The sequence below is a fragment of the Neopsephotus bourkii genome, unplaced genomic scaffold (genome assembly GCF_033783945.1).
Source record: "Neopsephotus bourkii isolate Nb327-2 ecotype Australia unplaced genomic scaffold, CSIRO-AGI_Nbou_v1 NB_962, whole genome shotgun sequence".
Classification (NCBI taxonomy): Eukaryota; Metazoa; Chordata; class Aves; order Psittaciformes; family Psittacidae; genus Neopsephotus; species Neopsephotus bourkii.
The window spans coordinates 7,989,177-8,014,925 of NW_026901456.1; the positions used below are offsets into that span (position 1 = coordinate 7,989,177).

At 42.3% G+C, this 25,749-nt stretch overlaps 2 protein-coding genes across 2 annotated transcripts in view; one reads left to right on the forward strand and one right to left on the reverse strand.

Annotated features, from left to right (window-relative positions):
* Nucleotides 1-10,630, forward strand: part of ABCG1 (ATP binding cassette subfamily G member 1) — a 49,932-nt gene extending 39,302 nt beyond the window's left edge. The window contains exons 8-15 of the mRNA XM_061359208.1: nucleotides 655-769; nucleotides 1,424-1,572; nucleotides 1,745-1,846; nucleotides 2,945-3,113; nucleotides 3,301-3,401; nucleotides 3,841-3,999; nucleotides 5,390-5,508; nucleotides 6,870-10,630. Coding sequence (XP_061215192.1) covers nucleotides 655-769; nucleotides 1,424-1,572; nucleotides 1,745-1,846; nucleotides 2,945-3,113; nucleotides 3,301-3,401; nucleotides 3,841-3,999; nucleotides 5,390-5,508; nucleotides 6,870-7,098 — 1,143 coding nt within the window. The 3' untranslated portion in view covers nucleotides 7,099-10,630. The remainder of the gene's footprint in view (nucleotides 1-654; nucleotides 770-1,423; nucleotides 1,573-1,744; nucleotides 1,847-2,944; nucleotides 3,114-3,300; nucleotides 3,402-3,840; nucleotides 4,000-5,389; nucleotides 5,509-6,869) is intronic.
* Nucleotides 10,631-20,709: 10,079 nt separating this feature from the next.
* LOC133215359 (trefoil factor 2-like) lies at nucleotides 20,710-24,880 on the reverse strand. The gene is made up of 4 exons (XM_061359365.1): nucleotides 24,702-24,880; nucleotides 23,404-23,550; nucleotides 21,702-21,851; nucleotides 20,710-21,035 (listed from the first exon to the last, which is right to left on the reverse strand). Exons 1-4 carry the CDS (start codon nucleotides 24,871-24,873, stop codon nucleotides 21,028-21,030), a joined length of 477 nt encoding a protein of 158 aa, XP_061215349.1. The 5' UTR covers nucleotides 24,874-24,880; the 3' UTR covers nucleotides 20,710-21,027.
* Between the last annotated feature and the right edge of the window lie 869 nt (nucleotides 24,881-25,749).

A 25,749-nucleotide genomic window follows, 5' to 3' on the forward strand; every position in this document is an offset into this window, starting at 1 on the left:
TGCTCCTGGGCACAGGGATGCCAGTGGAGTAAATTAGATTAATTTAAGAGCAAGGGAGGTTTAGTGCCAGTGTCTGCAGTGTTGCTAATACGCATTCTCATCCTAGCTACACAGGTGTAAATTCAGAAGAGTTTATTCATGTGAGATAATAATAGTTGAAGTGAAGTCAGTTGGAGATCTTTTATCCAACGTAACAACAGGATGTGGACCACATGTGTTTAGGTTAAATTTATTGAAAGTCAATAGTGTGGCTAAAAGTAAGAATAATCAAGCTGTTCCCCATTGCTGTGCTGTTCCTTCCATTCTTGCATTCACCAGTCTCGTCTTCCAGCACAAAATATCCATAATGTGTTTCTTGCATGTTTTCAGCATGTGTCTGTCTGCAATGAGTCTGTTTCTCTGTTAATGTACTTTAAGTCCTGAAGGGAATGTTTGCAGAAGTCAAACCTTAAGCATGTAATTTCCCATTAGTTATAATTCTATGCAAAGGTAGCTCCAAGTGGTGACAGATCTTCCCAAGGTCTTCTTACCAGAGGGACAGGAAGAGGTCACTGTGTTAGTGGATTGCTGTCACACAGATAGCAGGTTCAAATATTTGCATACTATGTCATGGGGTTTTATCTTTTTCTTTCTTTTCTTTGCCTTGTTTTCCAGCTCTATGTTTTAAGTCAAGGCCAATGCATTTACCGTGGGAAAGTAGTAAACCTTGTCCCTTACCTGAGAGACTTGGGTCTGAATTGCCCAACCTACCACAATCCAGCAGATTTTGGTAAGGACAGTTTGGATAGTTTATATAGTTTATTTTGTATTTAATTATCACCTTCAGGGTAATATGTACATTCATGTATACATACATATATGTACCAAAATTCAAAATATTCGAAATACTAGTTTTTTTTCTGAGTAATTCGAATGCCATCTAGTGGCAAAGTTTAGTCAGTATTTCTCTCTGGTGGAAGTCCAGGTCCGGGGAAGGAAAGATAAAATTCTTAGTAATTAATCCTAGTGGTTTCAAAGTGGCTTCAGTATTCTGGGTGTTTTTTTTTATCTTGAGCAATACCACTGTAGTATTGTACAGCTAATAGCATTGAGAGGGTTTTTGGATTGTTGTTTCTTAATTCCAAAGAATCAGTAAGGACCACAAGAATAGGCTTTTGTCATTTGCTGTTACCAAGACTATCCCATGTTCACTGCCTTTCCCCTAAAATGGCTCGTTTAACTTCCAGAATGAAAACTCTGAATATTTATAGAAAAACACATTTACAATATGTGCTTATATATATGTATGAACTTGTGTGGCATTATAGAGCCTGTTCTAGACAACACTGTTTCTGTCAATGCTGCTGAATCAAGGGGATCTAATAATGAGGCTTGCAACTAGTCGGAAGTGTAAATCAATAACTTGCTTTCTATTTTTTTGTAGTAATGGAAGTAGCATCTGGTGAATATGGAGACCAGAATGGGCGGCTGGTAAGGGCAGTACGGGAAAGGATATGTGACACAGACTACAAGAGAGATGTTGGTGGTGAGAACGAGTTGAATCCCTTCCTCTGGCACAGGCCCTCTGAAGAGGTATTTTATATATCACAACTAAAGGGCATGGCTTGAAGCTGGGAGGGGGAGAGAGTTTAAATCCTTGATCAGTGGGGGAGGCTTCTGGGCACACATAACTGATAGGAGTAGGGTTTTGTGAATGAAAACTAAGCAAGATACTGCAAAGAAAGAAGTTCATGTGTTTCTACAGGATTCCTCCTCCACAGAAGGCTGCCATAGCTTCTCTGCCAGCTGCCTAACCCAGTTCTGTATCCTCTTCAAAAGAACTTTTCTCACCATCATGAGGGATTCGGTAAGAATACCTTTAATAATATCTTTTGTATCCAAAATGTCTGTTCAGTTGGTTTTGAGGTAGTATAATACATCTTAAAACTCCTGTTCAACAGCCCATACATGAAGATCATCACAGAATTTCAAAGGAAAGAGACTGATCTTTCAGTCTTGCTTTTAACTCTACCATCTTCGTTGTGAGCAACCGGTCAAAAATAAATTGACATGTTCCTGGGGGAGGGCTTTTGTAATCCAAAGTGAACATAGAGCTTCACATACTCCATGTGGTTAAATGAGCTGATGAGTCCCTGGTACACTTGGAAAGCATATCTCATAGGTGTGCGAACAGTGACCGTGGATCATGTGGTCCTGTCCTCATCCCCATCACGGGGAAATTGTAATTTATTTTCTGATGCAGACATTGAAGAATATTGCTGGGTTTTGTTTTGGGTTTTTTTGGTGTTTTTTTTTTTTTTTCTGTTCAACTGTAAAGGTTTGCAGTTGTTCCAAATGTCATTTCTTTTTTTTTTTTTCATACTTCTTGTAGGAATGCTGTATTACAGAGAAGGCACAGAAGGGTAATTTATGCCTGATTAAGTTAGCCTGGAATACCTTTTCTGACTCTCTTCTCTTCTAGGAAGGTTATCTTTTAGTTAGAGAGAAAGCCTCCTGATGAATGAGGGCCAATGGTTCCATGACATTGTCAGGAAGGTTTCAGGTTGCATCATTTGCAGTTTCGACCTGAGTTTATAGGAAGGGGTCTGATTGACACTAGGAAGCTCATTACAGTAAGTTTTCCTTAGCTGAAGTGTAGTTTGCCAGAAGGAAATGAGCAGTGTGAATGCTCCATCCCTGGCAGTGTTCAACGACAGGTTGGACAAAGCCTTGGGCAGCATGGTCTCTTGTGGGGTGTTCCTGCCTGTGGCAGGGGGGTTGGAACTTGATGATCTTAAAGTCCTTTCCAAACCTAACTGTTCTATGATTCTGTGATTTCTGTATAAGCTTTTCTGGACATAAGTACTCCTTTTCTGCAGTCTGTATATCTGATTTCAGTCATATTGCCATTGTTTTTTGAGCCTAGACTTTCTGATCAGGAATACTACTCTTCCCTTGCTTGTAGGTCCTGACACACTTGCGTATCACCTCACACATTGGTATTGGGCTGCTCATCGGCTTGCTTTACTTAGGCATTGGCAATGAAGCTAAGAAAGTCCTCAGCAACTCTGGCTTCCTCTTTTTTTCCATGTTGTTTCTTATGTTTGCTGCACTGATGCCAACTGTCCTTACATGTGAGTACCTGACCTCTCTTATTTCATTACAGACCATTGAAACTATTGCTGGTCTGTCAAAGGCCTCAGAGTTCCACTCCCACTATGGGACTGCAGCAGTGCAGGATTAGATAGGGATAAACTATGTTACTATGTGCAACAATACTGCATGCTGGCAACCTAATTTACTAATTTGTGTTCTCTGTAGTTCCTCTTGAGATGGGAGTATTTCTTAGAGAGCATCTGAACTACTGGTACAGCCTGAAAGCCTACTATCTCGCCAAAACCATGGCTGATGTTCCTTTTCAGGTATATGCTCTACTCTTCAATAAAACAAGAATCGTTGAAGCTCATGGCAAGTCAACTTGCCAAAAAGATTAGTACTGCTACTTTATTCATCTGAATAGTGGAGAAACTGTGTGTGCTGAAGCTTCAGGTCCAAATCAGAAGCATCCTCACAAAAGCCTAGACCTGACCCAATTATTTTAATAAACAGATTACTATCTTCTTTTTTGCAGAAGGGGAACTGGAGGGGGTTACAAGCAAATGGGATCTGTTTTCTAATGCCCAAGTAGTACAATAGGTATCATAGTCTCTGGCATATATATGTATTTTTCTCAGCCATTCCAGTCATGTAATGGAAAGGCTTAGAGATGTGGATTCATTATAAATCCCCATGTTGCTATTAGTCATAGTAACAGCAAATATTTGGCTTTAATAGACTAACTCCAAGGGTATCTCTTTGCAGATCATGTTTCCTGTGGCTTACTGCAGTATTGTGTACTGGATGACTTCACAGCCATCTGATGCACTCCGATTTGTCCTCTTCGCAGCCTTGGGAACCATGACGTCCCTGGTGGCTCAGTCGCTGGGTCTTCTCATAGGGGCAGCCTCTACATCCCTCCAGGTACTGATGGTGTTTTGTGGTTTCACAGGAACCTCGCTGTCTCCTAACACTGCTGTGTCCCCAAGACATACATTGAGAGATGACAGGGAAAAAGTTTTCTTGATCTGATACAGCTACTCAGTGCTTTCCACTGGCATCAGCTTAAACAGCATATATACACACAGGATATGAGGCTCCTTTCCCCATTCGAGTGGGGCTGTGCCTGTCCCTCCTTGGTAGGTTGTCATTTGCTATTCATCCCAAGCTGAGTAGGTCCTAGAACTGTGGGACTGGTGCATTTCTATGCATCTACAAAGTGAAGGTAAGCTATGAGAATCAGGAGCTTGGGAGAGGGTTCTTCCATACACACACAAAAAGATTGCAGGAGGCGAGATAAGAAAAAGCTTGCCCAAGATACTCAACTTCTCCAGAAGGAGGGAGAGAAACAGCTGTTGGTAGGACTGTCACACTGGAAGCTGGCCATGTAGCTCCATTGTGCTTCCTGGCAGGAGATGTGCTGTGGTGACCATTCCACAGCAGAACTGTTTTGTAGTGCTTATAATAACAGGTGATACTGACATTAACATACATTGATGGTATCATTGATGCTATCATTGGTGCTATTTCTGCAGTAGAATATTTGATTCCCTCTCTGTGCCACCCTGTGGAGATCAGCATCGCCCTCTTGTGCAATCTCTGTGTTTCTGCTCTCCCCAGATACCTGTACCTTTGCCCTGGAGGGGATGTAGAGAGAACAGGTTGGAGTTGGGTCAAGATCTATCTTCCCCACCAAAGCCACCCAGCTGGAGATGCTCCTTATCCTCTTCACAACATTTTAGGACCAATTGGTTGAAGTTACTGTTTATGTGGGGTTAAGGAGGGAGGTCTGTGTGTCCTCAGTGGGAAGTGAGAAAGGATAATGTTTAGAAAGAGGGGTCTCAAGCCCAGAGGAGCAAGTGAGTCAGAGTGCCCATCTTACTCTGTAAACTCCTTGATGGGTTCAAGTCCTTCAAAGAACAGATCCCAGCACAGCAGCTTTGTCAACTCTTAAAGGGTTTAGGAAGACGAGAGTAACTCCTTTTTCTCCATTAACAGCATCTACCCTTCCCCTCACAAGAAATCTTGTCTACATAAATAAATAAAGTCAGTAATTTCCTAGTGTTTGGAACTGTGATGATTTTGGGAAGTTGCATTATAAGAACAACTTGAATAGCTTCAGTCCCCCCTGCTTAAAAAGTAAGTTTGCACTGCCTATTTGGGTTTGGCACAGAACAGAGGATTTGCCATAATGAAAGACTGCTCCCTCAAAGGCTAGTTTCCTTGCTGGAGGCCAGGACATCAGATGAAAGAGGAAGTTCATTTTTTAATATGTCTGTCTGACAAGATATTTGTCTGTTCCTTCTCTTCACAGGTGGCCACTTTTGTGGGCCCAGTTACTGCAATCCCGGTGCTTCTGTTCTCTGGGTTTTTTGTTAGCTTTGATACCATCCCAACATACCTCCAGTGGATGTCCTACATTTCCTATGTCAGGTACTGCTAGGGAGGCCATTAACCTCCCATCTGGAAATGCTGTATGTTTACCTTTGCTTGCTTGGTTGGTTATTTTGGGTAGCAAAAGACTTATGTTCACAGCACATTCTTTTAGAGTATAAATTCACATGTGATGTGTGACACATTTTCTCACTGCATTTTATGTTGTATATGACATGAAATAAATAGGAACATTTAGTATTTGTAGCCAAAATTTATTGGCTACAAGTCCATGTCAGTCTCCTTGAATTCAGTGAGATTGCACAGCATGCAAATCTGCCTAGATTATGTAATAGTGAATATCTGAAATAATAGGGACAGTATGCTCAACTGAGAATTTGATGCCAGCACCTTATATTGAAAGACAATGTTGTGTCATAGGTAGTCTTGTTGGATAAAGACCTGTTATTAAGTTTTGCGGTAGCACTACCACAAGAGGTGTGGGATTTGTGTCATCTGTAATCTAAACTAGTGTTTTAAGAACCATAGGCACCTTATATCCCATCTATGTTAGCCTTTGTTGCAGTCTGAGACAGCTATCTTTAGATGGGATGATTGCCATGAGGAAACCTCTCGAGTCTGGCACGGAGGGTTAGTTTAGACAAGACACCTAAATATTTATAGCTGAAATTAGGTGAGGGGAATTTTCTCATCCTCCTTTTCCCCACCCTGCCCAAGCTGCCCTATTACTGAGAAAGCCCAAGCTAAAGTAACCTCTCATTTAGCAAGTGAGGTCGTATACAGAGACCTACAAAGGATAATGAGACCACCCCCCCTGAATTAGGAGCTAGACTTCAAGATGAGGCCGTAAGCCATTGTCCAGCCCATGTGGGGTCTCCTGAAGCCCTCTCTTCACTCTCCTCACAAACTCAAATGGTAAGCGCAGCCCGTGCCAGGGGACATGTGGGAGCTGTGCATTGTTAGTGAAACTATAGTGCATGGAAGGAAAGAGAAGAAGCATTCAAGATTGATGCCTGTTTGAATATGTTTCTGACTTCAAACCATAATTGTGTTCTTGGTTTTGCTTATTTAAGAGGAAAATGAATTAGTTATGTCACTTTTAAAAGGGGAATTTCTGAATAAGAGCTGAAATTAGTCTTTGGAGAAATTGCATTATAAACTAGCTGGAAGCAGTTAAAGGCAAAACTCCTGTCCTTCTTCAATCTTATGTAAAATACCAGTGACATGATTTGCTTGATGGTAACAGGATTAGAACTTGCCCTGAGACACGTGTCAGAACAATACTGAACTACTCAGTAGTTAAGTGTTGCAGCCGAGCTCTCAGGGGTTTTATTGCTGGTGGAGTACCTCTAAACAGATCATCAGGACTTTTCCTTGTAATCCATCTTTCTTCTTTCTAGATACGGGTTTGAAGGAGTTATTCTCTCCATCTATGGACTGGATCGAGAAGACCTGCATTGTGACAAAGATGACACTTGCCATTTTCAAAAATCAGAGGCCATTCTGAGAGAACTGGATGTAGAAAATGCCAAACTTTACCTGGACTTCATTGTTCTTGGAATTTTCTTCTTCTCTCTGCGCCTAATTGCCTATTTTGTTCTCAGATACAAAATCCGAGCAGAGAGGTAAAGGAAAACCAGCTAAAACAATGCAGTAGGAAGATCTTTAGACATGCAGTAGAGGGCACTTGACATTGTCTCACTATGGCAGGCCAGTCTCCAGTGCCCAGCTAGATGCTGTTATGACCTAGCCCATAGAGAACCACAATGGGATAGTGGACATACAGTGTTAAGCCAATCAGTCCAGTTGGGTTGGGTCATGTTTTCATTACACTTTCTAGCTTTAACTAGGAAGAAGAAATAGAAGGGAATTTTACACCACAGGATATCAAAACCAAGGCAGTGTAACTGTAACAAAAAATCTGCCTGCAGGAACTTTCCGTATGAAAACCAATTTCGGGTTAAAGTCGCTAAGATACTAGTCCTGGTAGCCAGAATAGTATAATGTCATCTATAGTTGACAAGGTAATGAGATGCTAAATGGGAAATGCAAAGAAAATAGGATTCTCTCATCTTTTTAAATTCAGAGTTTCATCTTTGCAGTTTTCTATGTATTATTTTGCAATTCTTTTCCACAGAATGACCCCTTCTGGCCAAAAGTCTCTAAATGTATTAATTAATAAGGTAAAGATACCTTTTTAATATGGGCACTTTTTTTAAAAACAAACCTCAAGAGATTCAAGTCATCATTTTTGTTTCTCTAAATTTAGGATTCTGGTGCTTTACCTGTTGAGCTGGTCTCATATCTGAAAACTGTAATGATGGGAGGAAAAGGCAGATTCAGAGTCTGCACTAAACCTGTGGCCCATGTTTGGAAGCATCAGTAGATAGCACAGGCAGTCAGACATATTCAAGCTGTTGCTGAATGAATGAAAAAAACATTCTTTTGCAGTATCTTTTAAATCAATATTTGTGATATTTAAAATAATAACTCTGCTCACAGTCTGTTTGATCTACCTCCTGTGAATGAAAACTATCAAAGCTCTCCAAGGCTTGTTTTTTTCTTAAATTGTGAAAGCAGAATCTATCCCTGAAGCCTGAGAGCTTGTTAAAGCCTGATGGAGCTCAAGAGCTATCCACAGCTCAGAGCTTGGGGTATTGTGTTAAAACACTTGTGACTGCCTCACCTGGCAGTGTTTATTATATCTGCAACACATTACGCTTAGAACTCTGAAAAATACACAAATGATCTTGTAATACTACAAGTCTAATTATGCCAAGCAGTTTTGTTCTCATCCTGAAGTCTACATGCGTAACATGGGAATTAGTAGCTAATTTATCTAAGCATCAATGAAACTGTTAAAAGAAACATGCATTTGTTTTGCATGTTTCACCATTGTAAATCTGGCAGGGGGAATTCTGGTTCCAAGTTGATGTGGCTCATGTCACTGGTTTTCATGGTTTGGATTTTCAACCCAAAATGAAATTATGGATCCCATACTCATGTGGGACACCTTGGCCAACTTCTGTGTAATTTCCACTACCTTCTGCTCTTACTGTATCTTCACCTTAGTGTCACAGACTTCTGAGTCAGACCAATGCACTCTGTAAATGTGTATCAGGATGCTGATGTATTCTAGTTTGGAAGTAGCTCAACGTCAGCAAAACATTCAGCAGCTCATGGCAGTAAAGTAGACCTTGTGCATCTGCTGGCCACCACCAACAGTCACAATTCAGACTGTTTTTGAAGACTCCATGGCTACATGTATAGCAGTAAACTAAACAGTGCCAGGGCCAACCCTGTTAGTCCTCAGACAACTGGGACTAACAGGAATGGTCCCTGTACTATGCTAACTCCTAGAGCCCAAACATAGCTGGAAAAGCTCTGGCTGTGCTGGGCTGCAGCTCTGTCATTTAGCAATGAAGACACCTGTTTCCCAGTTTTCCTGGCCTGTGCCTGGGCTCTGTTTAGTTTGCCAGTACAGACACAGAGCATGTGTATCGGTTAAACTAAGGACGTTTGAATTTAAGCCTGTGTTCTGGAAGACTTTAAGACAAGTCGCATGTTTTAGGAAGGTTAGCCGAACTTTCCCTGAAATTGAGATTCACCTGTGGAAGCAAAGTCAACCTTTACTGTAGGAGAAAACAGAAGAATCCTCCTACAACCTCTTTGCTTAGTTTTGTTACTTTTTTTCACAAAAAGCTTTTAGACAGTTCCGCAGCTTTTCCAGGCATAACCACAAGCCAGTGTGGACCTATGTGGCTGTCAGGTATGAGAAGTTATGAATTTGGTTATTCTGAATAATATTTGTAACCATGAAGCACTTTTAAATAAGGCACAAGGTGAAATCCCTTGGCACAGCATGCCTTGACTATTTCAAGACTCTCGAAATATTTGTGAACGTTACAGACAGTTCAGATGCTGATTGCAAGCAGGCAAAAGACTACATTTCCCATAGTACTTGTGTTGCATACTGCTGGTCTACTAGCTGAGTGTGAAAGAGTGTGATGTCCAGTGCATTAAATACCTTCAGGGTTCATGTTTTGTGTTTACCAACACCATTTACCAAATACCGCATGGAAAATCCATTGCAGTGTATTAAATGAAGTAACTCTGCTGACGTTTCCCATCCAGACCAGTTTAGCGGTATGAGTTCCTTTGATGCTATCTTGTTATCTGTGCCTATTCCTCCCTAGACTTTACCTTGTAGATTTTACCTCTTCAGTCTGCAATATGTCCTCCTGTACTATAACTTTGTATTGTATTGTGGCAGGAAAAGGTCTGGTCCTCCATGGGTGTTCCTAAGAAAATACATGCTCTGGAATATTTTTGCCACTCCTTTATTTGTTAGATAGCCTTTTTCCCGTCCATCTGCTGGTAGCATTTAGCTGAAAGTTACTGTTCTAAGCAACACTTACAGACTCTAGTATCCTAGTAAATCAATAAATGAATTTTCTTGAAACATCAGTGCTACACATAGATGAGATAATAATTCTTTCCCTCCTTAGCTCTAAAATCAGTGATACCTCTTTTCTCACTACTGTGGAACAGAAGTGTTTAAAGTCCATCCCAATTACATTTTTACACACTGCAAAGATTTTTAACACAGGCTTAAAAATTTTTAGCATAGTCTCAGCTTGGCTTTTTTTCTGTTTATGTGGAAATAAATTCTAACAGTCTGCTATAAAACACATTCCTAGGTTAATGGACTGAGCATGCATGTGCTGTAATGTTCAGCAAGCACATTGGGAAGCTCTGGAGGCTTCATGTGGAAGAATAATGAGGTCACCAAGATTCTAGACTTCAAATCCTCAGTTTATATAGCCATATATTAATAGCCATAAACTGATTTAAATCAATGCCATCGTTATCATTTGAACCAGTCACAATCTGGCTAAGATTTATTTAAGAGGCTAAAGGTTTTTAAAGGTCTCTGGAAAACTCTGTACAATTTCTGTTGGGATTGCAGGAAGACGTCAGTGTTCTGTAGGCCTCCTTGTGTTATTTCAACTTGTTTTTGACATGTTGCTTTGGTTACTGTTTGCATCAGATAAGATTTTAGGTGCTTTGAAATGTATTTTTGTTGGTTGTCTTCACAGAAACCTGCGTATAATCTGAAAAACACTGAAAGTTTTTCAGAAGATTTTAAATCATTGTTTAACATTAAATAAAAGATTTGGAAAACAGATTCTACTCACGAAATTGAGAAAATTTCATCTTTATAGATCAAAGGGAGTAACAGAAGATTATTTGGTGCTAAAATCCTGTTTACTTCTTAGTATCTGATGCCCAAGATATCTTTTTTTTCATTAAAAGAGAGGAATATATATGCACAAGTAATAGGGAGGGCTGGTTATATGAGTGGGAGGTAATAAACACTTGAGTCCAACTACTGGATGTACTGGTCTCTGTACTCTGAGGGTGGTGAGGCACTGGCACAGGTTGCCCAGAGAAGCTGTGGCTGCCCCATCCATGGCAGTGTTTAAGGCCAGGTTGGATGCAGCTTTGAGCAACCTGGTCTAGTGGAAGGTGTCCCTGCCCATAGCAGGGGGATTGGAGCTAGATGAGCTTTAAAATCCCTTCCAACCCAAACCATTCGGTGATTCTATGATATATCAGGTGACTGGCATTTAAATCTACTCTTTTGTGTTCAAGTCTGTGTTGTCAACAGAAACGAATGTTTCATTAAGCATTTGTTTCTGGAAAGAAGTGTAGTACATACAGACTTGTACCACCTCAGTGATCCTTACAGAGGAAGCCCTGTCCTATTTATTCAGCACTATATAGATGTTTGTGACTCTGATGGGATCCTTTGAAGCTCTGTTCCAACAAAGTGCCTAATGTTAATAACTTCTCACATCTGTATTGTCTCATGTGAATCAAAGGAACAACTAATGTCTTTAAAGTCCAGGCTTAAGTGCTTTGCTGACTAAGCGTCCAGGTTAAAGCTGCAAAGAGAAGCTTCTGCTTCCTGAGGGCTACTCCTTCAACTTACCAGATGTCTCCTGGAAATACAACACATCAGAGAGGAAACAGTCCAGGAGGTTCCTAGAGTGTGCGGAAGATGGTAACATACTGACAGAGTGGTGAGTGAGCAAGCAAGGGAAGGCACCCCACTGGACGTGCTGTTTGCAAACAGAGAAGGACTTGTGGGTGATGTGATGGCTGAAGGCCATCTTGGCCATAGGGATCACTGAATGATAGAGGTTTTGATTCTTAGAGAAGTAAGGAGGGAGTCAGCAGAGACTGCTACCTTGGATTTTTGGAGGGCAGACTTGGCCTGTTTAGGAGCTTGGTTGATGGAGTCCCTTGGGAGGCAGTCTTGAAGGGAAAAGGAGACCAGAAAGGCTGGACATGCTTCAAGAAGGAAATCTTGAAGGCCATCCCCATCTGCCAAGAGACAGGCCAGTTGGGAAGAAGACCTGCCTGTCTGAACAGAGAGCTTTTAGCTAGAACTCAGGACAAAAAATTGAGTTTATGACCTTCGGAAGAAGGGGCAGCCAACTCAGGGGAACTACAGGGATGTCATGAGGAAAGGAAAACTTGTTAAATCTGGTCTTGCAGTGTGGATACAAGAGCATACTTAACAAGTAGATGAGTTTTTTGAAGTTACCTTGTTTCTGTAGCCCTGTTGTAGGTTAGAAAAGTCTGGACTTCACCCTGAACTCGAGTGTTAGGGTCGTTGTTCACTTTATCATTCACACAGGGCAGCAAAGATCCCTGCTAAAAGCGGGAATATTAGAAAACATGGAGGGTGGCTGTGGCAGTAGCTAGCCTTAGGCTCCGCTAGCGCAGGTCAGCTGCTGTGGATAATGGGCCCGTATTTCTGCAGAGGGGATCTGAGTGGCAGCTGCAGAAACACTGTCCTACGTATGATCTCATGCATGCCCATTTTCCTACCAGATCAGGCTGATAGGGTGCAATTGCTCAGGAATTTCTTTCCTTTAGTTCCCTGCGGAAAGCCATTTATGAAGTATGACAATTTGAAAAGCTGCTGGGAATGAGAAGTAGGCAGAAAATGACACCGTGTCATGTCCTCTGTAACAGTTTATAACAGGCTGAGCATTGCTGTGCCCATGACACTGCCACACAGCACTAATGAGTCATAAATTAAGTGCTGAGTGTCACTGAAGTTAATCATGACTTCTGCTGTTTGTGAACAGGGGCAGCAGCATTTTCAGGGATCAGCTGCTACTGTCCTGTTCTTAAATTCCTGTTTTCATAATACAGAAAGAGATTGTTGTAATGAATCCCACTGAGTGGTTTTTATAACCCCAGATATCATTCTGCATATTACATACCCAAAACTTGCAGGTTGAGCCTGAAGGCATAACGAGTTTCCTTTTAATTCTGTGCATTTGTTAGTGTATTTCTGTTTCTGTATGGATTTCATGTGGAGTTTGTGAAGGAGAAATGGTACTGCAGAGCACGGAATCTAGCGTCAGTGCTTTTGTTGTTTTGGAATCGTATAATGAACCATAACTTCATGCAGTTGTCAACTGTAGAACCTTCCTGTAAGAGATTTAGATTTCTGTGGAGATCCATTGCCAGCACAGTAAAACAAAAGGTGCCCAGTCAAAATCTGCGTCCTTTGGCACAAGAAATCCCCATGACTCAGCCTGCCAGCCTGCATTCTCAGCATTGTTCATGCCTTTGAGGTACATCAAGATTTTGTCAACCCATTTTCTTTCTGGGTCCTCTATGCAGCTCAGGCCATGCTTACCAATTGCTTGTGTCCTTAATTGCTAGATATTCATTGTTGCTGTCCACATGGGGTGTCAAAATCAGCTGCTTGGGAACAGTGCGAGGTAGTTAAGAGGTGGAGGGATAACTTCTAGGCTGCTTTGAGCTACTGAATGCATAATGTGCTGGATCTATGGGTGTGCTTTACTCTTTGAAGAAGAAAATCTAGAATGTCTTTTTAAGCAGATTGCAAGGCAACATGGAAGTCCTGGCTTTTAAGGTTGATGGGGTTATTTTACTTCTGTGGCATCTGTAATGGGTTGGGGTTTTTTTTGACCCCATTGTAGCTTATTTTAGTAGCCCATTTAGGGTAATCATTACACAGACTCCTTTCTATTACTTCCAAGAACCAGCTTTCCTGTGATAATTGTACCAAACTTCACAAATGTGAGTCACTTGTGAGCAATTAAAAAACAAAAAAGTGGAAAAAAAATGCTCTGAAATTATGGTAATAGTAAATTAAATTTAAGGAAAATACTACATTGACAAATCTAAGAAGAAGACAAGTCCTGCAGCGTAGCCAAGCCTTTACCTGTGTCAGTAAAGATTTGTGAAATACCTTATCTGAGTCATTTGACTTTATTGTGAGATACTGCCCTTGAATCTGTCATTGAATTATTTAACATCTGTTCTTCTGTTTTTTAAAGCAAGAGTCAATGCAAGGTATCATTTTAAATCAGCGTGCTAAAGTGTGCATATTCTGTATAATATGTCATTGTTGTCTCTTGTTTCTGTAATGCATTTGCATTACTATGAATCAATTTTATTAGGCTTCTTTAGAGACTATTGCTGCCTGCACGCTGTGATATATTTGCACTGTTGTAGATACATATATATATATACATATATATAATTATATTATCTAAACCATGTCTTTTTCAGGTTGCTTGTTACCTTTGTAGTTTATGCTTACTGGTACAGTTGACCTGAGTAAACATGTGGGATGTGGGGCATTCTGATGATATATTACAATAATAGAGAAATCTTTGTATATTTCTGTATACTTAATACTCATAAGAAGAGATTTGTATGTGCATTATTTTCCAAACTAGGGCTTTGTTTTCTGAGACTAGAGAACATTTATGATAATGTAACAAAAAAAAACCAAAATCAAATAAAGTGTTATTATTTTCAGACAGATGTCTTTTGTCTCTGTTCTCTCAAGGGAAAGTGGCAGGTGAGTTGGTAGGGACATGTTTTCTCTGCCTGCGCCTAGGTTCTGGCAGCCAGCAAGGACATCGATTTTCCTGTTTCAGATGCACATTGTGGTGGTTTCAGGTAAATCCTAATGCAGGCAGGTGACAGAAGTATGCAGTGAGAATTCTTAAAATGTTAAGTACAGTCACACTGGCTCGGAGCAAAGGTCTGTGTTGCACAGCACCTGGATGACATCACTGTCCTTGTGCCACCCCTCCTGATCACCACAGTAACACTGCCTGGATTGGTCACCACAGTTCAAGGATAGCAACCCTAAGTTTTACAAGTTAGGTAATTGCCCAGTCCTAAATGATGTGAGCAGTGATGCTTAAGAGATAAATTATCCTAAAGATCCAACAGGCTTGCATTTTCTAAAGTAATGTCAAGACAATTTTCTAATGATAACAAAGTTCATACTTTATGCTGTGTTTTTTATTAGACTGAAGGAATTACAGTCCCAAGAATTAGATGCCCCATGCCAATAGGAGGAGAAAAGAGGGAACAGGAGCCCTTCATAGCCTCAGTAGCAACATAAATTACTTTTCAGTGTTTTATATTACAGTCAATGCTGTGAAATAAGCCAACCAATGCCACAAAAATTCATATACCTCACATCCCATTACCATCCACTGTGTACTCCAAATGGATTCATGCATAAAGAGGTTTTGAATATACAGGACAATTTATACTGTATTTTCTAATAGCTATCCATTTAAAACCTGCTTCATAAGGCAGGTTGAAAGCCATTGGCAACCAGAAAAGTTGCTATGGTAAGAACTGATCACCTTTTTCAGCATGGGAAGATATAAGGACCTGTGCAGTGCCCAGGTGGGCAACGAGCGGCTGTCGAGCTGTCAGATGCTGGCACTGACATCTTGACTTAGGAGAGCCTTAATAAAGGGCTCGGCAGGGAAGTGTATGTTACAGTCTCTATTTAGGGCAGAAGGGCTGTCAAGGGCTGGATTAGTCAAATTGGCACTAATTGCATCAATTTCTTTATTTTATTTTCAATTTTGTAGCCTTATTTGGTTTCTCTCATGTTTTTCGGTGCCTCGAAGGTATTTTCAACATTGAGCATTTTTTGTGTGGTATTAACTTTGTGCAACAGCATTGCTGGATACCTGATATTTTGATTCTGTGTCTTTGCCCACACACACATAGGAAGGCTGAGAAGGAAGTCAGTACCTGATCTGCCCCACAGATGGAAAATGTTATAAAATGTGAATCTGATCCATTATCAGCCTGTAGATGCAAAACCACCTTCACTATTGCAATATTGCACTATTTGCCTCCACTGTTTTATCATTCGTAGTCATTCTCTTTTCACACCGCTAGTTCATCTGCTCTGCTGGGCAGGTTGGACAAAGCTCTACCTGTTCCTAACACCATCTTGCTCATCCCCACCAGCATCTGTAGAGTCAAATATTAAGTAGATTTCATAGCTTTATCAAGAGTCTTTCAAGAGCACGTGTCCTGGGTGGGTTTTACTTAACCAAACCTACCCTTCATGAAGCTTCCTGGAAACACCACAGACCAAGATCATCCAACTGACAATTCCTGCTTTCAAACAACCATCAGGCCTGTGTTTAGTCAGACCCATCTAACTTCCACAGGCTTTGAACCCTGGGAATTTCCTAGAGTTTCTGCAACAAATTCAGCAATGAAGCTGGTTTTTTGGCTCAGCTGCAGTGAAATACTTCCAGAGTTTCATTTCAGTTGTTGTATTTCAGTATTAAATCCCTCAAAGTTTCTGTTTTTCCAAACAAACTTGTTATGCTCAGAGATGGAAGTGTGTGTTGAAGGCAGCTTGGGAGACCTATCTCAGAGACAGATGTGAGCAAGACCCTACAAGTGCCTCTCTTTGTCTAGTGCCGTCTTTGAGGGGAATTTCCGACTGCCACAAAGAGTACCTACAAAGTGTGCTCACAAAGCACCAGATATAGCTAGATTAAGAGATACACCTGTCTCCAGCAGAAGAGTACTTTATTTTATCCCACGGCTCACCTCTGATAGGCACACAGAAGCTTTACCATTCACTAGCAAGGACTGTAGCACCAAATGACTGCAAACACTTGAACAAAACAGCATCCTCTTCTATAGCATCTGCAAGCTCTACACATTAGTACTAGCACTTGAATGAATTACGCATTGCAGCACACACATTTTAAGCAAAGTCTTGTCTGTTTGGCCGTTGTTTTCCAGTAATGAGATCACGTTTATAGTCTCATCCTCCCACTGCGTACCTGGTGGGGTGTACCGGAACAGTGACCATGCATGCTGTCTTAGGTAGTCAGGCAGCTCATTGTTTTGTATACTGACACTGGCAGTTTTCAAATGCCTTAGAAGAATGTTTGGAGGAGAGAAGTCTACAGAGTAATAATGGGCTGATCTGCCTAAAGATGGCTTCTGTTTCCAGTAGAGAGCTGCTTGGGAAACTCTCACCTTTGAGCTTCTGAAACTCACCTGAGCTTTGCTCACAGACAAGGTTTTGCAACCTGCATCTCAGAGCAGTGCATTCCCCTTTGTTGGACTCAGCCTGGCAGCAAGGGCAACATCCCAGTAACTGAATCTGGGTCCTGAGTTCATCGTTCTGCCTGGTTTTAACATGGGAAATCAGATTTGGTTCTTGTGTTTTACCTTCTGCTTTTCAAGCTGCTTGAGGGCATCACAGTCAAGTTTTCAAGCATCAGTGAAGCAAGTAGCTCGTTAGAGACTTGTGGCAGAACCACACAATTTAGCTGCTCTCAACAGAGGAAGATTTCAGTTTCTGTGTTCTTTTTCACTTTGGTTTAGCACCCTGCCTGAAACATTCCTTTTGAGCAGGAGCTTTCCCAGAGGAGGTGTATGATACTTGCAGATACTATGCAGAAAGCATACCATTTCCAGAGACATCTGGGAATGGGCTCCTAAGTGAGTGGGCACATGAAAATATACCATTTTGGAGGTGTTTTCAGTTACACCCCTTTTTTCACATTGCTACAGGTTTTTTCTTTGTTCCTAGCACCCATCTGCTCTGTGCGCCTTGTCTGTCCTAGTTTTCTCCCCTGTTAGTTCTCTGTGTCAGCCAAACACAGCTTTCCTGCATTGCTTCAAAATGAATGATTTCCAAGACCTTTTTCTTGGCTACAATCGCTTTTAAAAAGCAGTAGAATCTCCTCACACACTGCAGAACCACAGAGGCAACCAATCTGCAACAGCAAACATTTTCTATTCAGCCTTTATTAGGAGTGAAGCATTGGTTGCACAGAGCTGTCATGATTGCAGTCAGTTTAGGACTACCAGTCATTTGTGATTTTAAACATCATTCACTATCTGTGTAATAGCCTCCTCATCACAAATGCTTTGTGTCACAGAGATTGATTCCTATTCCAGTGGTACCTTTGTTGACAAAAGACATGAAGCTGGCCTACTTTTTATTCCTCCCCCACAGGAAAATATTCAGAACTTTATATGCTTATTCACTTACCTTACAGTGATGTGGCTGTGCAAGAGGAATTGCAGAGCTACAAAGGGTAAGTCTTCATTTGTGCTTCTCACGTTTGCTTGTTAAAACTGATTCACATTTGTGACAGTTCTGCATTTTGCTAGAAGAGAAGCCTTGCTATATGTTTATCCTTCACCTCTCCCTAGGCAACCTTTTTGGTCAGTGATGGATGAAGGGCCAGATGAACATCTGAAATGACCCAGTGTGGGCACCCATCAGTCTCAAGGCATTGAGGATACACTCAGATTTCTTTCCATCACACAGATTAACTAGGTAGAGTAGCCAGCCTGAAAACAGGCGGCCTGAAACACTAAAAACAGTTTTAAAAGTTTCTGGTTTAATTTCTATTCCTAGTGCCAGATAAAGCTAAGTACAAGCAAAAAGAATGGAAAAAGAAGATGGAGAAAGGACAGGAAAGGACAGACTTTGCACAATCCAATTAATTGAAGCTATCTCAATCATGCTAGATAGTGAAGATTGTCAATCTATTAATGCAAAATAAAGGAATGAACTGCACATATCTACTTGTGTCTACTTGCTGGCCAGACTGTGAGCTCCAAAAGGCAGTCAATTACCAGCAGCCAGGATGCCTCTGTTCCCATGCAGTGTTTTGTCTTTCTTGGGCATCTGCCACCAGGTTGGCTAGGAAAGCAAGAATCACGTTCTGCACACTCGTTTTTGGTGTGCATGCCTGTTTCAGGATCTCACTTTGCTCTACCTTGGCTCTGCTTGCTATCTTCAAATCCTCAGCAGCTGTGTGTTCTAACCTGTTCTGTCAGCTTGTTTTCTCACCAAAAATGTTAATTTTAAGAATTCTAGGCAGTCTTTTCAAGTGCCTTTGGGTGTGTGTGGATAAAAGTCTACATAGAGAGACCTCAAGCGCTTACTTAACGTAACTTCCCAGAGTAGCCGCCATCCCTTAGCACTTACTGAGGATGACAGATTCTTAGGTCATAATTTTTTGTGCTATAAACAATTAACTCTGTTTTTTAACCTCAAATGTCTGGGCACCTGCATGACACAGTGTCCTGGCTTAGCATGCTGGTAGTGGTTTGATGCTCACCATGCAGCAATTAATGGGTTCTGCAGGGGACACCATGCCCAGGGACAGCAAGTGAGCAAGTTCAGCCCTTCATGCTTCACCCTTTTTGGGTCAGATTGCTATCAGCACGGCTTTCCTGCACAGTCACTGCTTGTTTTCTCCATGCCAACATGCAGACCATTTCAGCAGAGGGGCTCAAGCAGTTCCCAGGAGTTTCAGCTCCTGTGCCTTGCCAGGATGAGTTTCCCCATCAGATTTTGCAGCGGAAGACACCACAGTGCCCACCACCCCCTTAGGACATTTCTGTTCATAGTTTTTCTTCCAAAGCCAAATACAGCCTCAGAATGCTGTGAATCTCAGCAGGACCATTGACCTCCGTCTGCTTCACTGCCACAGCCCCAGCAGAGAGATCTCTGAGGGTGAGACAAGAGTAGGGAGCAGTTGCTCATCTGAGCCTCTCCCTCTGAAGTCCCCGCATGCCCCCTTACGCTCTCTTGCACACAGTCTCAGTGCCTCTGTGGAAGGAAAAGCCTTCTGGTGAGTACGTGTGGCTCAGGGAGAGCTTTGCCCTTGAAAGCACTAACTGGCAGCCTAAACTGAGTCCCTGCAGATGGTTTCCCACAGCACTAGTTAGGGTTACCCTTTTCAGTGAGGCCCCTGTTAACCTGGTGAATACACCCAACTGTGGCACCAGATTTTGTAGCACAGTATTACCATGATTACGCTGTGCATAGGCCTTCCAAATTCACCCAGGCTACAGCACCAAACCTTCCTCAGCAAAGACCTTCAAAGGCCTTCAGTAGACTTATCAGTTTATCACTTAAATTATACCCAATATCCTACCATATTCATATCATATTATAGAAACTATTTTAAGTACGAGATAATGAAGTTTTATCAATGACTGATTTTTCCTGCTTGGATCAACTTATTTATCACAAAAGTGTACTTGGCGAAATCTCTAAGGAGGCACGTGTCTCCATCTTTTTCTCCCTCCTTGCAGCACAACCCTGCACAACTGTTCTTTCCTGCTAAGCCCCGAGCCCGGCTTGCTGCTGTGGCAGCCTCATGATACCCATTCTGTTCCCACTGGTGCTCTTGGAGGCTTTTCACTGTGCTCTCACTCAGCTGAACCAGGGAAGCATTCAAGCTGCTGTGCTGACCAATAAAGATGCTCAGGAGAAAGCAGCCACACTGGACTGGAGACCAGGAGCTTCTCCTGTGTCTGGAGGGACACAGCAGGCTCTATTTCAGGTACAGGTCAGGGCCAGGGGGACCTGTGTCTTGATCTTAGTGTTGCAGAGACTTTCCCTGAGCATGACCTATGAGACCCACTTGTGGAGATACTGGTTAACAGTGAGAGTGTGCAGTGATTCAGCTGCATGTTGCACCAGCAGCCAGGGCCTATGTTGGGTTCGGTAGGGTACCTGGTGGGTACCTGCCTTCCTGACCTATTCCATGTCCCGCTGGTAACAGCACCAAGAGCTTGGCAGCACCAGAAACACGGTGATGCAGAGAAGCAGGAGGCATCTGAGTCAGACCAGCTCAGTTGTCAGATAACAAAGGCATCCTTCCCTATGTCTCTAGGGGAAAAAAAGTCCAAACCCACAGCTATAGTTGTATAAAGGGAACACTGAAAGTTGTCAGTATTCAGAAGAGCAAACGCCCATGCAAAGCCATGTATCAACTAACAAATGCAAGCAGTCACTTGTGAGTGTGAAGTATAGCTAACACAGAAAGCTGAGTGCCATGTTCCTTTTGGAAGTGTTAGTGACTACTCTGTCACTTGCGGGTTGCTAAGATGCCAAATTTCCTGGGAAACAGAGAAATACACTGCTTTAAAATAAAGACAGCAGAGAACAAAAAAATTACATCATAGTTCTTTTATTACAGTGAAAACCTGCATGGTACTAGCCTACTAAAGGAGTAAAAGCTACCAGTAACTTTTTGTCAGAAAGGAGTCGATCCAAGGTAAAAATTACGTAGAAAACATAACTGTTGCAAACTATAAAGTCTGAGTTGGGACCTCCAGCCGTCATTTCCCTTTAGAGAAGGTCCAGTGATCACAGGGTTCTTGATGAAAGTTTCTCTCTTAACAAGCTGGGGAGGTAAAGAGGAGAAGCAGATTAAGGGGCATGTTTTCTTCACCCATTACACAGGGTGCTAGGAAGTGTTTTGCCTAGGTGCAGGACACCAAAATGTCGATTTTTTAGCGATGGCTTACCCAGAATTACACTTCCTCAAAATGCACTGTGGGGTGGGTTGGAACTGGCTGAGGCTATTGGTCGTCTACGTTACATATAATGAAAAATCAATCCCAGTTAAAAAAATAGAAGTAGGGGATCAGAATTTTCTGTATGTTCCATTCCACATTTCTAAAGTAAAGCTTTTTATCTCTTGTGATGAAGTAGATGTGAGTTGGGTAGCTGCACCTCTACCATTGCTCTAGCTGAGGGCTTGAGCTCACGTATGATCCCAGGCTACCTGTGCAGCCACATTGCCCACAAGTCCCTGACTCAGATGCATTGGCAACACCCATCCCTCTGTGCAAAGCCAGGCTTTTTAGAGTTTAGCCACCTCTTTCCTGCTCATGCTCTAGGTGAGGAAGCTCTTGCACCCACAGTGGGAAGAGTGGGATACCCCTTCTTGCTCCCTCCTGCAGCACCAGGCTGGCACAGCACACCATGACGGGGCTCAGCATGGACCCTGCCAGGAGCTGTCATGATCCAAAGGGAAGTGGGGACAATGTCTCATGCAGGATGTTACCTTCCTCCACCACGCGGTGGTAGAAGCACCAGGGGACACCAGCGGGATGTGACCTGAAGCAGCACCCCTTCTTTTCACACTCCTTCGCTGTGATGCCAGGGAAGCCACAGTTTATCCTGGCGCGAGAATCAGCAGGACATACTTTCCTAACTGCGTAAAGCCAATACCAAGGAAGGAAGGAGGCAGTGTTACTTTATGTTCTGTTTACCTGGTGGCATAATTCACAAAGGTGAGGTCAGTGAGCAAGCATGACAGTCCCGATGAACTTCTCAGTACCAATTTCAGCCAGCAGGTTCAACCCTCACCGTGCCTGTTAGACAAAACTAAATACCAAGGCATGTGGATTTGCTGGTGTGGGGCTAGAGAGGGCAAAATTTGCCCCAGAAGTGTCTGGTAAGCAGTGACCGAACTTTACCTTTTCTAGATCCAGCAATGGGGTGAAAAGCCATGTGTCCTCCATAATGGTACCACAGACACTGGCCTCAGACCAGGCTGTATTCATGATCTGACCCAATGCTAACCCCAGTGTAGCCTGACTAGTATGGGGAGAGGAAAACCAGCCTCCTCAGCATATCAAGTTGAGGATGTGGGTCATTTTGGAGGAAATCACAGCTCATCCAGGCCATTTAAAGTAAAATCACAGGTAAAGAGGTTATACCATCTGGACTGAATAATTCAGTTTTCCTCTCCTGAAACAGTTCTGCTCAGAAAAGCAAGTCTACAAAATGGCACCATAAGGGCTGCCATTTGGTTTTCATTTCTTTCATTAAATGCAAACACTGTTCAAAAGCACAACTAATTTTTCCTCCAACAATTCGGAGCCCTGTTGACCAATCTTGATTCATATCGAGTTCTTTCACTGGGTAACGTTGCCTTTGCACTCTCACTTCCTTTCATTTCACCTGTGCAATTGCTGAGATTGCCCTGAAGTTCTCCTAAGAAAGAGTCACGCAGTCAGCCCAGCAAATGTGGCTTCCATTCAGCATAATGTAAAATATACACCCATTCCTTGAAGGACTCGAGAGCAGCTCTTACCCTCTGAGAAAACAAAGGCAAGAACCAGAAGCAGGACTTCAGAAGCTTCAGAAGGAAAAATTTAATGGAGAAAAAGATTTCCCAAGGGATATTTTTGAGAATTCATTGAATTATAACTGGGAGCAAAAATGAAAGAGGAAAAAAAAGAACCACCAAGTTGACTTAGGCTGGGAAACAGGAAGAGAGGAAGAAATAGCAATTATCAAAACAGGCTGGAGAAAAGAGCGAAAAACCTAGAAGTTACAGGATGCCTGTGGTCTTTTGTACAGGTGTCAAACAACTACAGAGGGACTCACATACTCAGGACTTTGATATGTAGTGCTAAAGTCCTCCTCAGCTATATAGAAAACCTGTTTAAATAAGTGCTGAGGATCCCCTGCTCTAATGATGAACAAGAAGACAAATGGCAGTAAAAAGGTTTTGAATAATCAGCATGAGTTATTTGATAAATAGAAGGAAGAGAAGAGATAACATTTGGTAACTGAAGGAAGAGAAAACATATTATGTGAAGAGGATGGGACAGAAGACTCATGTGTAAGCGAAGTTTGACTTTGCATTCTACTGCCAGTGGCCTTCTAATAGAGGTTTGTGGCCATTTCATTGGCCTGAAGAGGAAAGCAGAGCTACTCCATGGTTATACGCATTTTCATGCAATCAGAGGCACTACCTTTCTTTGGTTTAGGAGAAAAGCACCAGGGAACACCAGGGACTGAAGAGTCGAAGCAGCACCCAGCTTTCCTGCACTGCTCTGCTGTGATTCCTGGGTAGCCACAGTTGCTCCGCTCCTTGGGCTCCATTTTACACTGGCATCTTGCTGTTCAGGACAAAAGTAGCAAGTTACTGGGTGTCAGTCTGCACAACCATTAGCTGAGGTGCATTTATCAGGTGTCTGCTGAGAACAATGATCTTTCCCTAGACTTCACAAGTGTACCTTTTCTATGCCTTGCTAAGAACAGAACCTGTGCAGTTTAAAAGCTGCTCTTAAATTCCCACTGATTTCAGTAAGGGCTGTACTCTACCCTTTGAGAATCTGTGGTCTCACTTGCAGCCAAGCCAGCCCAGCACAGTGAGGTCTGTAGACTTTAAAATAGATCACTTCAAACAGTCAAGTCCCATAACCCAAAATGTCATGCTAGTAAATGTTTGTTGCTTTGCCCATCTTGTGACAAGAGTTAAAGATCCAGTAGATATTCATAGAATCACAGAATCACAGAACCATAGAATCACAGAACCACAGAATGATTTGGGTTGGAAGGGACCTTAAAGGTCATCCAGTTCCAACCTTTCTAGCATGGGCAGGGACACCTTCCACTAGAGCAGGTTGCTCAAAGCCGCATCCAATCTGGCCTTGAACACTTCCAGGGATGATGCATCCACACCTTCTCTTGGGTGTAAAGACAGAAGATACCTGCATTCTCCTCAGGTGTCTATAAAAACATAGGTTTACATGCAAATAGTTGCACTATACTTTAAACATTTTAAGTCTGCTGCATAGTCATCCACAACCAAGAAATTCTAGCGATATCCTAGGTGTCTGTCATAGAGTTACTTGCTTTCTGAAGTTGCCTAAAGGACTTGTCTTTCGCTAAGGAGGCTGATAGATTCTTTTGCAATTGCACTAATGTGGCAAAGTAGCATAAAATAAACCTCAGCAGACTATGTAGACAAAGCTAGATCCTGTTCCAGTCCTGGCAAGCTCCTGGGGACGTCCATCCCTCTGCCTTTGCGGCAGGTTCCTGGTTATTCCAGCAACACAACAGTTCCCCTGCAGCCTTTCTATTTTGCCATAGATATCTCTGAAACATTATAAAGTAGACTCCAGCTTTGTCAAAGCTGGATGTTCACCAGAGCGAGACATTCGCTGTCTGATAGGTAAACTGGAACCATGCTCTTGTCGCAGCTATAGTCAGTAGGACGAGGCCCACATACATACCTGTGAAGGTTACAGCAGATGAATGTACTTACTTGGTGCAGCACCTGCGAAGGTGCTGAGGGCTATGACAAGAACAACAGAGAGCACACAGGTCACTTTGAGATCCATTGCTCTTGGAAGGCGGGTGGAGGAGACGTGCTGCTTTCCCTGGGAACAGCCTATTTTATACAACCTTTGTGTTTGCCCAGAGAGGTCTGATAACATTGTTCCATCCAACGCTTCACACAGAGGCTGGCTTTTCTTTTGCTTAATTAGGAAATGCTGCCATGCATATTTTGATATATCTGAGATAAATTTCAGGGCTTTCATGAGCTATTGGTTACGTATCTACTACATGATGCCATAACCTACTAAATCGGTGCTGCTGGGTGCCTCTGGCAACCCCAGATGATTTCATTGCCATTAAAGTGTTTCAGACCTCTGGACAGTGCTACATGGTTGCTGCTGCTGCAATATCCATAGAGTTATTACCTAACCAAGTGTATCTATTCTGCTTCAATTTTTTCCTGGCCTTAAGATTTTGGTTATGCTTAATGTGAGACAGGTAAGGCAGGAGAGCTGGAGGTGTGAAACTCCAGGAGACCACAGGGCAAACCATGCACCTGAAGAAATACATAAACACAGGAAGTGGAAGGTGTGACTGTGAAGTACTGAGCCTGGCTGAAGCTGTTGTTTGTTTCCACACATGCAGCAATTTACACCAGTTTGGAATAGAAAAACTTTTAACTGCTTTCCAATGCTTAAACACAAGCAAAGCAGTTCCAGGGAAGGGGAGATAAGTAGTGGGATGGTGGGAACATCTCCACAGAGGAGGTACCTGCAGAGCTGGTAGGGCCAGCTGCAGCCCCCATGGTGCTCTGCAGTGTCCCTTTTCCCATGGAAAAACCACCATGGAATTCTTCCTGTTTATCAGCAAAACAGGGATTAAATGCAATATTTTTTTTTAATCTGTGATAGTGTCTCTTCATGGCTTTGATTTTTTTTATACGAATTTGATTTGTGCCTCTTTCCTTGACAAAGTTCAAAGTGAGAACTTTGAGGTTCTATGGTTGTGTTTTTAAGGTATTTGTTGAAAAGTAT

Coding starts and splice junctions, on each gene's coding strand:
- LOC133215359 (XM_061359365.1), bottom strand. CDS start 24,873: ATGTTATCAGACCTCTCTGGGCAAACACAAAGGTTGTATAAAATAGGC. Junction 23,551..24,701: donor CTTCGCAGGTGCTGCACCAA/GTAAGTACATTC, acceptor TGTCCTGAACAG/CAAGATGCCAGTGTAAAATG. Junction 21,852..23,403: donor TTCTCCTAAACCAAAGAAAG/GTAGTGCCTCTG, acceptor GGCTTTACGCAG/TTAGGAAAGTATGTCCTGCT.